The sequence below is a fragment of the Rhinoderma darwinii genome, chromosome 9 (assembly GCF_050947455.1).
Source record: "Rhinoderma darwinii isolate aRhiDar2 chromosome 9, aRhiDar2.hap1, whole genome shotgun sequence".
Lineage (NCBI taxonomy): Eukaryota > Metazoa > Chordata > Amphibia > Anura > Rhinodermatidae > Rhinoderma > Rhinoderma darwinii.
Window position 1 is genome coordinate 27,460,055 of NC_134695.1, and position 15,568 is coordinate 27,475,622.

Sequence of the window (15,568 nt, forward strand, 5' to 3'; positions counted from 1 at the left end):
AGCACTATCTATAGGGGGAGCTGTTTGTAGGGCACTGTCTACAGTGATGGGCTATATGTGAGGCACTATCTATAGGGGAAACTATATGTAGGGCAGTGTGTGTGTGTGTGTATTATAGTTAGTGATGTTTTTTGATGCATTTTTTTACAGCTGTTTTACTATTGAGACAAATGAAAAACTGCTCGAGAAGTGACATGCGCTTTGTTTTACGCGTTTTTAAAAACGCGCATTGAAAAACACCCCGTCAATGGGCAGATGTTTGGAGGCGTTCAGCCTACGTACTTTGAAGTTTTTCGGGGCATTTACGGCCCAATAAAACGGCTAAAGATAGGGTATGTTCACACGACCTTAGTTTTCACTGGAGTTTCCCCTTTAATGAACACCTTTTATCCATCCAAGTACTTATATGGCTTTTTCTTTAAGGTTGATCAGCAAGTTGAGAATGACACAAATATGCTACAGCCATACTAAAAGAATGAATGAGAAGCACCACTGAGAAATTAAAGAGGCATACAATTAAAAATATGACATTTTTTATTCTTTGAAGGATGGACTACTGAGAGATTCTAATGACAATTCCTATTCTGATTAACTTCAGTTGCTGTGTTGTCATGGAGACCTTGCGTGAAACAGATATATGGATGTCTTGATAGATATATTTCACATACACACAATTATTCAAGCCAGATAGGAAGCAGATATTGTACTTGGCGAGTTGAATCCACACAAGTTTTTCAAGACAACTCTGCACCTGAGAGGAAATCGGAAGGGAACAGGTAATCAGAAAGTCTTCGGAATGCAGCATAAAACATTGGTCCTGTAACTTCAAACGATCAGATCCCGGCACAGAAAATATAAAAAAAAATTGTCTTTATATTTGTAATGTACGTTAAACCGCCTTTTTATTGTTTCTTCTGGTAGTAATCCTTAGGTTTTATAATGAGTCAACACGACGATGACAACCATCTCTAGTGAAATGTACTATGAACTGTCGAAATAACAACGAGTCGGTTTCCTCCACCTCCTTTTTTAATAAACTTAAGAACACATTTATCCCCCTCCCTCCAATCCCACCCACCATTCTTCCCAGGACCTTTAGGCCCAATTTAAAAACCAAAATAAAAAAGAACAAAACCAAATAAGCAAATTAATGAAAACAGAATTTGAATTGGTTTGTCCAGAGGCTACGAGTCATAATCTTCATCCTCGTTGCAGCCAGCAGGAAGTGATGGAGCTGGCATAGTGGGCAGAGCAGCAGGCGCCGAGGGAATGACTGGTACAGATTGAAAATGTAGGAAGGATGGAGAAGTACTGAAAAAGAAAAAAATAGGAAAAAAAAAAAAAGTCAAAAAGGTCTTCTTTAAAAAAAATCGGAAATCCCAGGTGATATATGAAGTTATTTAGACATTTAACCAATGAATTATTGTTCAAAATTAACGTCTAACCTAGAGTCCGAACGTCTGAAACAGGGGACTACAAATATGTACTTGTGAATACCAAATGCAGGTTTTTCCAAGTTTTCAACTGGAACATGTACAAGTAGCACCTTACTTATCTAAAAAAAAGAGATTCAAGTTGGATAATAAAGGATTGTGAAAATTAGACAACTAATTATGGATATTATGGGATATGCAACAAGTCCTATTCTTTTCCTCTTGAATTTTAAAAGGTAACTAAACATTCAAACGTCTGACATGTCAGAAGATTTGATTGGTGGGGGTCCAAGCGCTGAGACTCCACCAATCGCTAAAACGAAGAGTCAGGTGTGACGGAAATCGATGTACGGACTCAGTAGAAAGTCTGAGCCCGCACTTCGCTACATCGGCTTTCTAGAAAAAACCGAACAGAAACTAAGCGGATGAGCGCTCAGACGAGAGATTCTGCCGCTTCATTTTAGCGATCACTATGACATGTCAGAAGTTTGTTGAAGGTTTAGTTACCCTTTAAGTATTTGAAGCAGGATTTATTATTACATTATGTATTTGTGTCATCACATCAATAAGGTCACATGGAGTACTGATATTTAACCAACTAAAGAAATAAAAAAGGATAAGTGCTTAAATAGATGAAGTCATGTACATGACATATCTTGGAAAAGGATAGTGTTTATTTATGCAAATTTACTTAAATGAATAGAAAATCTTGATAAAAAAAAAATATAAAATAAAATTATTACTTTGATAAACAGCTTGTTTCTCATTGTGGAGAGATTTTCCTCTAAAGCACATCTGAAGCTTTAAATGTAATTCAACCATGTATATTTTCTATCATGTCAGAAGAGAACACAGGCAGAGATCCATGCGTGGAAACCCTCATACCACTAATTCTCCCAAAAGCCTAGAGTCCCTTAGAAACTGGCACACAAAATTTGACACAGTGCCATTGAAAAGGAATAGACTTCTGTCTGAGCACAAAATAGATGTTAATGGAATTGGGTTGTTGTCTTTTTGCACATTGATTTAAATGGGTTGCATGCAATGCTTTTTTAAAACTAGCTGGACACTTCCCCCAGTGATTCCACCTGATCCAGGAGGTCTCAGCAGCTCATCATTGGGCACCTTTCACGTGATAAGGGGTTGACCACTTTGGTGGTGGTGCCACAACTTCTTACATTACATCCATACTATTTCTAGACCATGCAACATAAAATTACCTTTGAAATGAGGCTTGTGATTGAATATTTGCAATTGGGGCAGGACACATTTCTTCTTCACCTTCTGTCTCGGTGCCTTCAGAATCCTCCTGATAACATTAAAATCAAACATTTAATCAGAATAGATATCCGGAAAGCAAATTGACAAAAAACATTTCTTTAAAAAAAAAAAAAGAAAAAAAAAAAAAAAAAAAAAAAAAAAAAAAAAAGGAACATATGCCCACCTCCTGCTCAGAGTCTGTTTCGGATTGCTTTTTATCCTTTCCTTTCATCGCTGTACCTCCATTTTTTCGGCTACCTCCTGGTTTTCGACCCCTTTAGTAAAATATACACACATATATTTAAAAAAAACAAAACAATAAAATTGCAAAACAGATTGTTATGTTGAGGTAGCTCCATAAGAGGGAATATATAGTGAAAAATTACCTTGATTAACCCCTTCCCGCCAGCCGCCTTTTACATTTACAGGATAGAGATACACACATACATAGCACAGTTTAACTTGTGTGATAACTTGCTGAAGTAGGAGGTCAACAAAAGCCATTGAAGTAGTTAGTTTCTTGCCACTATGTATTTAACGCATTAAAATCATGTTATAGATTGCTACATCTGTACACACACACAAATCAGAAGATAAAAACACGAGAAAAAAAATTAAAAATAAAAAAAGTTTACCTCCGTGACACCCTCTCCCCTTCTGTGTGATTGTCTTCATTCTCTCCCTGTATATCTGGCACAGTTGCAACAAGATCCTTTAAGAAGTCAAATTGCTGCTCAAGCTCTATACACTGTTTCCTGTGAAGGATGAATTTGAGGAGGGCTGTGGTTAGCTAAATCGAAATAAGCAATGACCTTTTCGAACAAACCCTTTGTGGCATGGAATCTTCATTGTTTGAAATACCTTTAAATCAACCAAAGTGGAGAAACGGTAAACTCCTGTCAAGACCATTCATAGTTGACAAGAGATCTTTAAAAAGTACTTACCATACAGTTCTAGCCAAAAGTTGAGACTGACGCAAATTTTGGTTATCATAAAGTTTGCTGCTTAAGTGTTTTTAGATCTTTCATTCAGAAGTTTCTATGGGATACTGAAGTACGATTAGGATCAGTTCAGACTGAGTTCTTTTTGCACAGGTTTCGACAGTTTTGGAATAAGCACCAAAAAAGTCTGAAATCACACCCCCCCCCCCCATAGCAGAGGCGTTATTTTGACCCAGGCTGCTTTTGGCCATGGGCGGGAATTAAACATTAGTCATGTCCTTTCTTGCCACGGTTTTCCGCCCCTGACCTCTCATTGAAATCAATAAGAAGCAGAAAATAACCCACGGCACTCGTTCAGCATTTTTATGTTCACGAGCGAAAGTGCAGAAAAATACGTGCAGCCAGTTCAAAATCTGCCTCAAGATTCCTAAAAGAATTCTGAGGCAGATTTTTTCTGCCTGCAAAAAAACTGAATAGGGCCTTACAAGCATTTCATAAGTTCTTAAACTTCTGACAAATACATCAAGTTTATGCAAAGACTTGATATTTACAGTGTTGAACCTCCTTTTTCAAGAATTCTGCAATTCGCCCTGGCATGCTGGATATCAGCTTCTGGGCCAAATCTTGACTGATGGCAACCCATTCTTGCCTAATCAGTGCTTGGAGTTTATAACAATTTCAGTGTTTGTTTGTCCACCCGCTTTTTGAGGATGGACCACCGGTTCTCAATGGTATTGAGATGTGGAGAGTTTCCTGCCCATGGACCCAAAATTTGAATGTTTTGCACACGGAGCCACTTAGTTATCACTTTTGACTTGAGACATGATGCTCCATCATACTGGAAAAAGCATTTTTCACCACCAAATTGCTCCTGGATCGTTGTGTGAAGTTGCTCTCGGAGGATGTTTAGATATCATTCTTTATTCATGGAAGTGTTCTTAGGCAAGATTGCGAGTGAGCCCACTGCCTTGGATGAAAAGCAACCCCACACATGAATTGTCTCAGGATGCTTTACTGTTGGCATGACACAGGACTCACGGTAGCACTCCCCTTTTCTTCTCCGGATAATCATTCTTCCAGATGCCCTAAATAGTCTGAAGTTGGGTTCATCAGAGAAAAAAAAAACAAAAAAAACTTTACACCAGTCCTCTTCCTGCAGAATATCAGTCTGTCCTTGATGATCTTCTTGAAGAGAAGTGGCTTCTTAGCTTCCCTTCTTGACAACAAGCTAGCCTCCAAAAGCCTTCGCCTCACTGTGCATGCAGATAAACTGACCTGTCTGCTGCCATTCCTGAGCAAGCTCTGCAATGTTGAACAGATCCTGTAGCTGAATCCTCTCTAGGAGGCAGTCCTGGCACTTGCTAGACTTTCTTGGGCATCCTGAAGCCTTCTACACAGCAACTGAACCGCTCTTCTGGATGAGCCTTCTTGATTTAGGGGAAATCTTACAAGCAGTGATGTCCTTGCCTGTAAAGCACTTTTGATGCAAAGCAATGATGACTGCACGTGTTTCCTTGGAGGTAACCATGGTTAACAGAAGACGACTGATTTCAAGCACCACCCGCCTTTTAAAGCAACCAGTCTGCTCATATAATTCAATCAGCATGACCGTGATATCAGCTGCCTTGATTTCAAAACTTTCTCCTGACCTAAAAAGAGAAGATCACGGAGATTGTCAGCAGGTCGTTTTGTGGCAGGGCTGAAATGCAGTGGAATTTTTTTTTTTTTTGGGGATTAAGTTAATTTTCATGGCAAGGAATGACTTTACAATTAATTGCAATTCATCTGATCACTCTTCATAACAATCTAGAATTAAACGCAACCACCACTATAAAAACTGAAGCAGCAAATTTGTGAAAACCGAAATTTGTATAAGTCTTAAAACTTTTAGCCAGAAGTGCGCACTTCACTGAGGGGCTATGGATAGCATACTATACAATAATGGAGCAGAAGCCCAAAACGCTAATCCACTCATTGTCTGGGAACCTACATATCTGGGGGATTTTTGAAGGCATCAATATATGGAGGTAAAATAATTGGCTTATAACTGAACTGAACAACAAAAGGCCTAGATGATTTAAAAGGTATTTGATAGTTGGGATAGGAAGTAAAATTTGATAGCCTTAAAAAACTCCAATAGGTTTTAAGGAGTTTTAAAAATATTTTTTTATTGCTCAACCATGGGGACACATAGGAGCCATATATAAACAAACAAACAAACCCGTAAGACTATTTTTTATTAAGAGTAATTGCAAAGTTGCTTTGTTTTTATTTTAGAAGCTACAGAGCATTAAAAACTGGCTACAAAAGTGGACAGACCCTTTAATGTAATGGACAGTAGTAGAAAGATGGTAAAGAAGTTTTTGGGGTTTTATTGCAACTGAAGCATATCAATCTGGAATTAGGTCAACCCAGATTTTTCAAAAGAAATGCAGGCAGACACTTGGCAGATGCTTTTAAGATTTTCCTAAAGCAGCATATGGTTACTGTATGTTATAAACTACACAAATAGTTAGTTAAAGCAAATAGCACATGTCCCTGTCTTCTTTTAGATTCCACGGTCTATAGTTAATTGCAGTGAAACACTCATCTTGTAGCAAAAGAGGAAAGATATTGGTTTATCTTATGAAAGCCTAAGCGTTTGGACCTTGATGTGACATATAAAAACACAAAATCGGAAACAAAGCAGGCCTTAGAGAAAAATTGACGATGGCCTTTCCTTGGGATAGGCCCTCAATGTTCAATCGGTGGGGGTATCCGAAGCAGTGTCCGTACAGCAAGCGGTGTCTGGGACTGCAGTTCAGTTCCATTCAAGTGAATGGCCGTCAATGTTTAAGTCCTCGAGAACCTCTTTAATTACAGATTACGTTCATACTCCAAAGGGGGGGGGGGGGGTTTGTTAACAGAAAAACAAAAAAAAAAAACTCACAGATGTGAAGTAGTCATGGTCTTTGCACTTCGAGATTGTGTCACCTGACAAGCCTTCTTCAGCAGCGACTCGAGGAATAGCTCAAGTGCACGGGCTATCAGATAGTCAAGGAGGTTAATAGTGCACTTAACAGATCCTATTAAAAAGGGGTTTGTCAATTATCACTGCCATAAAAGAGTGATACGTAGGAGTCCCACAGATCCCAGAAACACGGAGTTCTCAATTCTCAGGAGAGGTGGTGGGCCATGCCTTCCGGTTAAATATGGAACCTCTTGTTCACAGTGAGGGTTTCAGGAGTCAGATCCAAACACATCACACCCTGTGCAACACTATAGTGACTGCGGACCAATCTCATTGTGAAAGTATAAGGTGGAAACAAAGTATATAGAAATCTAAAATGCATCTAATAAACCGAAGCGGGAAAGCAATATAGAAATAGAAGGCTGGGTTTACACGCTTTTACATGTGGATTGTCATTTCATATATCGTGAAATCCTGGGCCTTTCTGTAAAAAACCCCAACAGAGATGTGGCATGCTGCAGCTGTTTAGTTCTGCAGTATACCCTAAAATCCACATGTTTTTTTTTTTCAGAGCATGTGGTAATAGAAATATATCTTTCTAAATGAGATTTCCACATCAAAAATATGCACCAAAACCACAGGGTGTGAACACAGCATAAGAGGCTAAATAATACAAACCAAAAGTGTGTAAGAAACCAAAAGTAAAGGGTCTGAGGGTTCCATCAAAAAAATATTGGGAATGTTAGATTTTAAGGTTAAAGCGGACCTGTCACTGGGTCATATAAGCTGAACCGGTTAACCGATCTGTATAGCGCTGTTTTTTTTTTAAACCCCCAGATATGGCCCACTGTGGTGTTGGCTCCCTATATGCTAATTTGTTATAGTTAGCCAATGGGGTGGAGCTAGTTTTCCTGCCTCTGATGCCGACCAATCAGTGTGAGGCAGCATGAGGGTAGTTCACACCCTGTTGGCCAACTACAGGAAATTAGCATAAAGGAAGCCAACATGGCGTGAAACACCCTCATGCTACCTACCCTATCCGAGGGCAGCATAAAGTAGTGCCAGAAACCCTGATTCCAATAATATATTACTCACTTTTTAGCGTTGCATACAAGCTGTTGGAGAAAGTAGTTTTTCTAAAAATCTCATCAGCTGTCGCTAGCCCCGCCCACCGATTGACAGCTTGCTCCCCAATCTGTGCATGGGGAGAAAGCTCATGAATATCGAGGACTCCTGAGCGCGAGCACATCATTGAGAGGACTCCTTGCCCAGCTCGCACTGCAGGAGCTAAACAGCTATATTAGAAAAACGAATAACTATAAAACTTTACTTATGGTCTGATTGCTTCTATAATGCTTTGGTATACTTAATATATCAAAGCATTATTACCGGTCGGTAAAACTGACATGCAATCCAGAGGCACGGCCTTAATTGGCATATAGCTATGGCAGGCTTGGGCTGCCTTGGTTAGGCCCCCGGGTGCCATGGCAACTTATCGGCGCCCAGCTATTGTATCCAAGGGCGCCGATGGGCTGACAGAGGGAACCGCCTGCCTGTATCATATACCTTAGATGCCATGGTTACTATTAAACGCGGTATCAAAAAACAAAAAAAAACAAAACAAAAAAAAAAACGGCTGGAATCAGAGGTTTCTCGCATCTTAGCTGTTACAACGGGAGCCCGGCTATTGGGCATAGCTTCTTCTTCCGTGCGATCACCATGTGATACATGTACGGCCTGGAGCCTTAACTTAATTTATTTATAAAATAGGAAGTCGTACAGTTTTCTAATCTACATGTTATTAGAAAGATACGTAAGCAGCACTTCTATCAGTGCGGACTGCAGACGCTGACTCAGTAAATTCAAACAAATTTGTCGCTATACGAGCACCATTTATCTATATACCATCAGCCAGTATTGAATATTTTGACTGTGTGTGGTTCGTTAACCCCTTAGTGACCAAGCTTGTTTGGACCTTAATGACCAAGCCAAATTTGTCAAATCTGGTATGTGTGACTTTATCAGAGAATAACTCTGTGAAAGTTTTGAATATCCAAGTAATTCTGACATTGTTTTTTCGTCACATGTTGTACTTTATTTTAGTGGTAAAAGTAGACTGATACGATTTGCGGAAATAACTTAAAAAATAGAAAAATTGAAGAAATTTTGTAAAAATCATCATTTTTCCCTATTTTTAACTGCAATATGTCACATATGTACACACATACTGTACAATTTTTTTTATTAAATATATATTTCCATCTCTTTACTCTATTTTGGCAGCACTTTTGAAAAAAAAAATAATTTTTGAGCAATTTAGAGGACTTACAAGTTAAGTAATAATTTTATAAATTTTGTAGTACATTTTGTTTTCCTGCACCAAGCCAGGTTTTCATAGGCTCATAGGTGTCAGAATGGTGGAAACCCCCACAAGTGACCCCATTTTGAAAACTAGACCCCTTAAGGTATTTATTAAGGGGTGTTGTAAGTATTTTGACCCCACAGTTTTTTTGTAAGAATTCATGCAAAGCAGGCATAAAAAAAATATAATTTAACTTTTTTCATAAAAGTATCACTTTGAAGACCGATTTCTTTGTAAAGCGACCATGAGAATGAAGAAACACACCCAAAAATCTATCACCCTGTTTCTCCTGTTTTTAAAAATGCCCCCATTGTGACCCTAATGCGTTGCCTGGACACAAGACAGGGCCCGAAAGGGAGGGAGCACCCAGAGGCTTTCAGGACTCATATTTTGCTTGAAAATGTTTTAGGCCCCACTGTACATTTGGAGAGGTTTTGAACTACCAGAACGATAGAAACTCCCCATAAACGACCCCATTTAGAAAACTAGACCCCTTAAGGTATTTATCTAGGGGTGTAGTGAGTATTTTGACCCCACAGTTTTTTGCTAAATTTAATGCATAGCAGGTGAAAAAAAATAAAAATTCACTTTTTTCATAAAAGTATCACTTTGAAGACCGATTTCTGTGTAAAGCGACTATAAGAATGAAGAAACACACGCCAAAATCTATCACCCTGTTTCTCCTGTTTTCAAAAATGCCCCCATTGTGACCCTAATGTGTTGCCTGGACACACAGCAGGGCCCGAAAGAAAGGGAGCACCCGGTGGCTTTCAGGACTCCGATTTTGCTTGAAATTGTTTTAGGCCCCACTGTACATTTGGAGAGGTTTTGAACTACCAGAACGATAGAAACTCCCCATAAACGACCCCATTTAGAAAACTAGACCCCTTAAGGTATTTATCTAGGGGTGTAGTGAGTATTTTGACCCCACAGTTTTTTGCTAAATTTAATGCATAGCTGGTGAAATAAAATAAAAAAAACACTTTTTATATAAAAGTATCACTTTGAAGACCGATTTCTTTGTAAAGCGAACATGAAAATGAAGAAACACACCCCAAAATCTATCACCCTGTTTCTCCTGTTTTCAAAAATACTCTCATTGTTGCCATAATCTGCTTATTAGACCTGTGGCTGGGCCAAAAAGAGAAGGAGCACCCTTTGGCTTTCAGGGCACAATTGAATAAATTCTAGGCCCCATATCATGCATTTAGAGGCATTGAGCTGCCTGAACAAAAAAAAAACCACGCAGAAATGACCCCATTTTAAAAACTAAACCCCTAAAGGTATTCATCTAGTGGTGTAGTGGGCATGCGGACCAAAAATGTTTTAAATGAGGAAATAATGGGTATCATTTCAGACACTATGGGTATATGTTTTCTTCAAGCTTTTATTACGTTTCCACATGAAATAGAGGAGACGTGGTAGAAGGTTATTTTGTTAGAAATAAGCCACATTAATAAATTTGTGCGGCACAGAATAGAAGTGAAGCCGTGTATTCATAACGGATACATGTTGCTATAGACGTATTTGCCTGTACTTATGACTATGTCTTGCTGAAGAAGCAGTTGGTGCCATTATGATGTCATTGTGGACAGAATTCTGTCCTAATATAAAATCAGTCAGAGAGGAAAAAATAAACTGTACTGGAGTGACGGGCAATATCTTCAAACAAATGGAGGAAAATGTATCCAACTATGTTGCAAACTCGAGTCTGTTCACTAGATAGAAGAACACCTGCAGGGCTGTCATGACAAGGATTTTTTTTTTCAGTGACTGGTTGTACAACGTCTCTTTAGCTCCATCAATCCTTATGAGGGACGAATGTGCCAAGTGACGCGGTACACCATAACAGACCCCTGCCCGGCAAGGTAGGAACCGCTATGTGCACAAAACAACCAATCACCTACAGAATATATAAAAGGACAGTGTCCAAAACCATCTATAGGAACAGTAAAGGATCACTAATCCCCAAAATGATGTCAGTATTTCCAGAAGAACCGTAACAAAGCCCATGGTGTATTGATAAGGAACAGCTCAATTATTAGAGATCCTCCAAATAAAAAAAAAAGATCATGCCCGTATCACGGTACAGAATTAGGAATGTAACAGCTGTATGTGGCAGGACATAGTCATAAGAACAGTCAAAATAAAAAAATTGTGGATGTGGGATTTTGTACTGGACAATTAATTCCAGCACTTGATCACCCACAAATAAATAAAAAAAATCATAAGGGGTAAAATTAGTTTCACGGTCTGAAAAAAATGTGCTCTACAACCTCTCCCACAAGAAATAATCCCTACTTGGAAAGCCCACGAACTAAAAAGAAAATATAAAGAAATTGACTCCCTAAAAAGGCCCCCAAACCCATTATTTTTTTTTGTGTTAAATTCTAGTAATTTGCAACCGTGTGAAAGGTTTCGAAACAGGGATAGTTACAAAGGGCTGGTTTTGATGGACACATGGGGCAATAAAAGCGGGTATCCCTCCTCCTGCCATGCCTGCTACATACCCGACACCTTTTTTGGGGATATTTTTGGGTCTCAGTGGAGGGAATAGGGTGTAAAAAGTGGCGCTCTGAAAGCCTGCGCACATCCTCAGATTCGCAGGATTGTGCCGGTATAGTGGACTCAAAAAGGAGATGCTCAATGACCTTCTCCTGAAATTGAAGGAAAGTGAGCGTTCCTTGGGCTTTTTTGAAAATAACAAAACTGTTATAGGTAGCAACCTGGATGAGGTAGAGGTAGATTGCTACCTTTTTGTACCAGGCCTTATTTTTGCGCTTCACCAGGTAAGGCTGAAGCACCTGGTCGGAAAGGTCTACACCCCCCCATAAATTTGTTGTAGTCTGTTACACAGACAGGTTTCTGCTTTGCAGTGGTAGCCCCCCTCTCCGTAATTGCCACAGTGGTGTCCGTGTGTACGGTGGACAGCATGTAGACATCCTTCTTGTCGGCCCACTTCACTGCAAGCAATTCCTGACTTGCAAGGGCCATGGATGTTCCCTTTCCCAAACGCCTGGACACCAACTGTTGTGGGAGTCCCACTCTGTTCTTCCGTACTGTCCCACAGGCCCCTGTATTTGCAGCATGGAGGGCTTTATAAAGGGCAACGCTGGTATAAAAATTGTCTGTATAGACGTGGTACCCCTTGTGCAGAAATGGCTCCATTAGGTTCCACACAATTTTGCCAGAGGTGCCAATAGTTTCTGGGCAGCCTGGGGTATAAATTTGGCAGTCCCTGCCTTCATAGATTTTGAAACCGCAGGTGTAACCCGTTGTGCTCTCGCAAACTTTGTACAATTTCACCCCATATCTGGCTCGTTTGGAAGGGATGAATTGACGAAAGGAAAGACGCCCTTTGAAGCTCATGAGCGATTTATCTACTGACAAATTTTTGTCAGGGGTGTACAACTTTAAAAATAAATCATTTAGAAGGGTGATTAATGGCCTTAATTTATTAAGCCGATCATAAGCTGGGTCACTTCTTGGGGGGACTTGGGAATTATCAGTAAAATGCATGAATCGCATTAGGGCCTCATAGCGGTTTCTGGACATCACTGCTGCAAATACAGGGGTAGCGTGGACAGCACTACAAGTCCAGTAGGACCGGACAGAGGGTTTTTTAACCAAACCCATATTGAGGGTAATGCCTAAAAAATTTTTTATTTCTGGGACACTTGTGGGGCTCCACATTCTGGAGTACATAGATGCAGGCTTTTGTAGAACAAACTGCCTAGCATACAGATTAGTCTGCTGGACTATCAAGTCTAGGACCTTATCACATATAAATAAATTAAAAAAATTATAGGGGGTAAAATTTAGGACGTCGACACTAATTCCTGGGGTCGCTTCAAATTGGGGTACTTGGGGGGAAAATGATAGTGCAGGATCCCACATCACGGGAGGGACTGCAACACTCGGCCCTGCACTTGACACCTCTACAGCGACTGACGTATCCACCACCATAGGACTATGGGGTTCAGCGGTGGAATTAGAATCGTCACTGTCACTGTCTGGAACAAATTCTGAAGCGGTGTCTGTTTCGCTTTCAGAAGTGTCGGAACATAGCAAGGCGTAGGCTTGCTCCGCGCTGTACATACGCTGAGACATATTTATAGATGTGTATGTATATATATATATATATATATATATATATATATATGCCCTATAAGTCCTAACCCTAAAGTAAACCTAAAATCCTAAAAACGACACAAATTTTTTTTTTTTTTTATATAACAGACGTAAAATTAATTCTAAACGGCCCTAAACACGAACGCTAAACTAGCCCTAACCCTAAAGTAACGCTAAACTAACGGTAAACTAGCACTAACGCTAAACTAGAACTAACGCTAAACTAGCACTAACGCTAAACTAGCGCTGACGCTAATCTAGCGCTGACGCTAATATAGATTTGATATATTATATATATATATGTATGTATGTATAAGAACGATGATTTTTTATCACTTTTTTTCTTTCTTCACAGCACAGGACTTAGACTGATTTCTCTCTCCTCTCAGAACAACTACAATGGGAGGAGAGAGAAACACAGCCCATGTCCTGGCTGTGTTTTGAAAATAACTGTCAGTGATCTCTGTGATAGGTTTTATCAGAGATCACCTGATCAGGGACCAGTCACAACGGTCCCTGATTGTTGCTGTGCCAGATGACGACACAGGTAAGTTATGCAAAGCGCACTGGGGCGCCATTTTGGGGGGGGGGGATCGGACATGAAGGGGAATCGGACGGGGGGGGGGGCGCACTATTTACCCGTTCTCTCTCCTCTCTAAGGAGTTATTCCATGAGAGGAGAGAGAAATGGCGATTATCCGCCGGTTTAGCGTGAACGCCGTGAAATAGCGATTCACGGCGATCACGTGACCAGAGACCACTCGTTATGGTCTCTGGTCGTTGCCCCGAACTCTCAGCTACCTCCGGTAGCTGAGAGAACGGAGCCCCGATCTTTAATTTCGGCGCTACTTTAGGCTAATGCGATCACGTTAAAAGGCGTCGCATTAGCCTAAAGCCCATTAGTGAGGAACGTAAAAAGGCGTACTGTTGGTCACTAAGGGGTTAATGTTACTCTGAATGAAAGAATAAACGTTGTGTTTTAACACAGAAAAAACCTTGTACCTATATGTATAGGTAGTTGGCCTCTTTGCCTTTTGGCAGTTAAGTTTTTTGGTAATTGTTTATTTGCCTGCCAACCACTTGTGCCATTCATAGTGTTTTATATCTATGTGGCCCCAACACATGTAAGTCATGTGATCCTGTTGCTAAATGAATGTTAGGGGTCACATGACGTGTGTGTGTGTGTGTGTGTGTGTGTGTGTGTGTGTGTGTGTGTGTGTGTGTGTGTGTGTGTGTGTGTGTGTGTGTGTGTGGTCACATGACTGACGCCATGTTTGATCATATTCAGTTAGCCTGTGGATCCCTTACACAGGGATGATCCCCCATAGGTCTGTTATGGGTGGCCGCCCGAGGTTCCCAGAAGGCCTACGGACACCCAAAGACCACATCGCAGTTGTCACATTTTTTTCTGCGAAAACCACGACAAATCCGAAGGCCCCTGGAATCAATTGTATCCGCGTACAAATTGTATTTGTATGTGCTATTACTGACCTACTCTATAGAAGCAAGCTATATGCATAAATCAGCGCACTATTTTCTTGGCTGATATTTTGACGTTTTAATCCATTACATTGATACATATGTACTCTTAGGGTATGTTCACACACAAGTATAAAGTTTTGAAAGCAAACTTTTTTTTTGTTTTCTCTTGGAGCAGTTTTTCTATTGACACAATGAAAAACAGCTCCAAAAGTGGCATGCACTTCTTTTTACGTGTCGTTTTTTCAAATGGTGTAAAAAAAAAAAAAAAAAAAAAAGTAACACCCCGTCTGGACGAAACACAGTTTTTCCCATTGAAATCAATGGGCAGATATTTGCAGACATTCAGCTTCCGTATTTTCAGTCGTTTTTCCGGGTGTTTACGGCCCTTATTTTTCTAAGTCGTGTTTCCTGTTTATGTACACTTTAGTTGTGGGCTATGAAGGCATTATACTGTGTGGGGGCACTAAAAAAGGGAAGATAATTTTTATGGGGCAATTATTTTTTTACAATTGATAAAACTTTTCAAAATGTAAGTCCCAAAAAATGAAATATACACATTTGGTATTGCCACGATCGTAACAACAAATGTATAACATTATTTATGATGATCGGCGTATGGTGTATAAAAAGTAAAAAAAAAAAACGGCTCCTACAACTAAGCGCTGGGATGCAAAGAGGGAAATCGAAAAAAAAATATTCTGTCTTCAAGGCCAAAATTGGCCGTATCCTTAAGGGGTTAATTTGGAGTGTGCTCTTGTAAACCATACATGTAAATAAACTCAACTTAACCCCTTGATGACAGGCCAAAAAAAGGCCATAATGACCAGGCCTTAAAGACTAGTTACATTTTTTCATTTTTGCATTGACATGGCTGCATAAGGCCTTGATTTAAGCGGGAGAAATTGTATTTTCCTGCGCAGTTTGAAGGTAAAAATAAATTACTGTGTCATTTATGTAACTTATTTTTGCAGCGTAAATTAAAAAAAAAAAAAAAGTGATTTGACATTGTT

The 15,568-nt window shown here is 39.8% G+C and overlaps 1 protein-coding gene across 2 annotated transcripts in view; it reads right to left on the reverse strand.

The window, feature by feature from the left end:
• Positions 1-516: 516 nt before the first annotated feature.
• DRAP1 (DR1 associated protein 1) overlaps positions 517-15,568 on the reverse strand; it is a 59,328-nt gene continuing 44,276 nt past the window's right edge. For both annotated transcript variants that reach the window (XM_075837416.1, XM_075837414.1), the window contains exons 3-7: positions 6,564-6,657; positions 3,329-3,448; positions 2,878-2,968; positions 2,654-2,742; positions 517-1,311 (exon numbers count right to left, since the gene is read on the reverse strand). In XM_075837416.1, the coding sequence (XP_075693531.1) occupies positions 1,185-1,311; positions 2,654-2,742; positions 2,878-2,968; positions 3,329-3,448; positions 6,564-6,657 (521 nt within the window). In that variant the 3' untranslated portion in view covers positions 517-1,184. The remainder of the gene's footprint in view (positions 1,312-2,653; positions 2,743-2,877; positions 2,969-3,328; positions 3,449-6,563; positions 6,658-15,568) is intronic.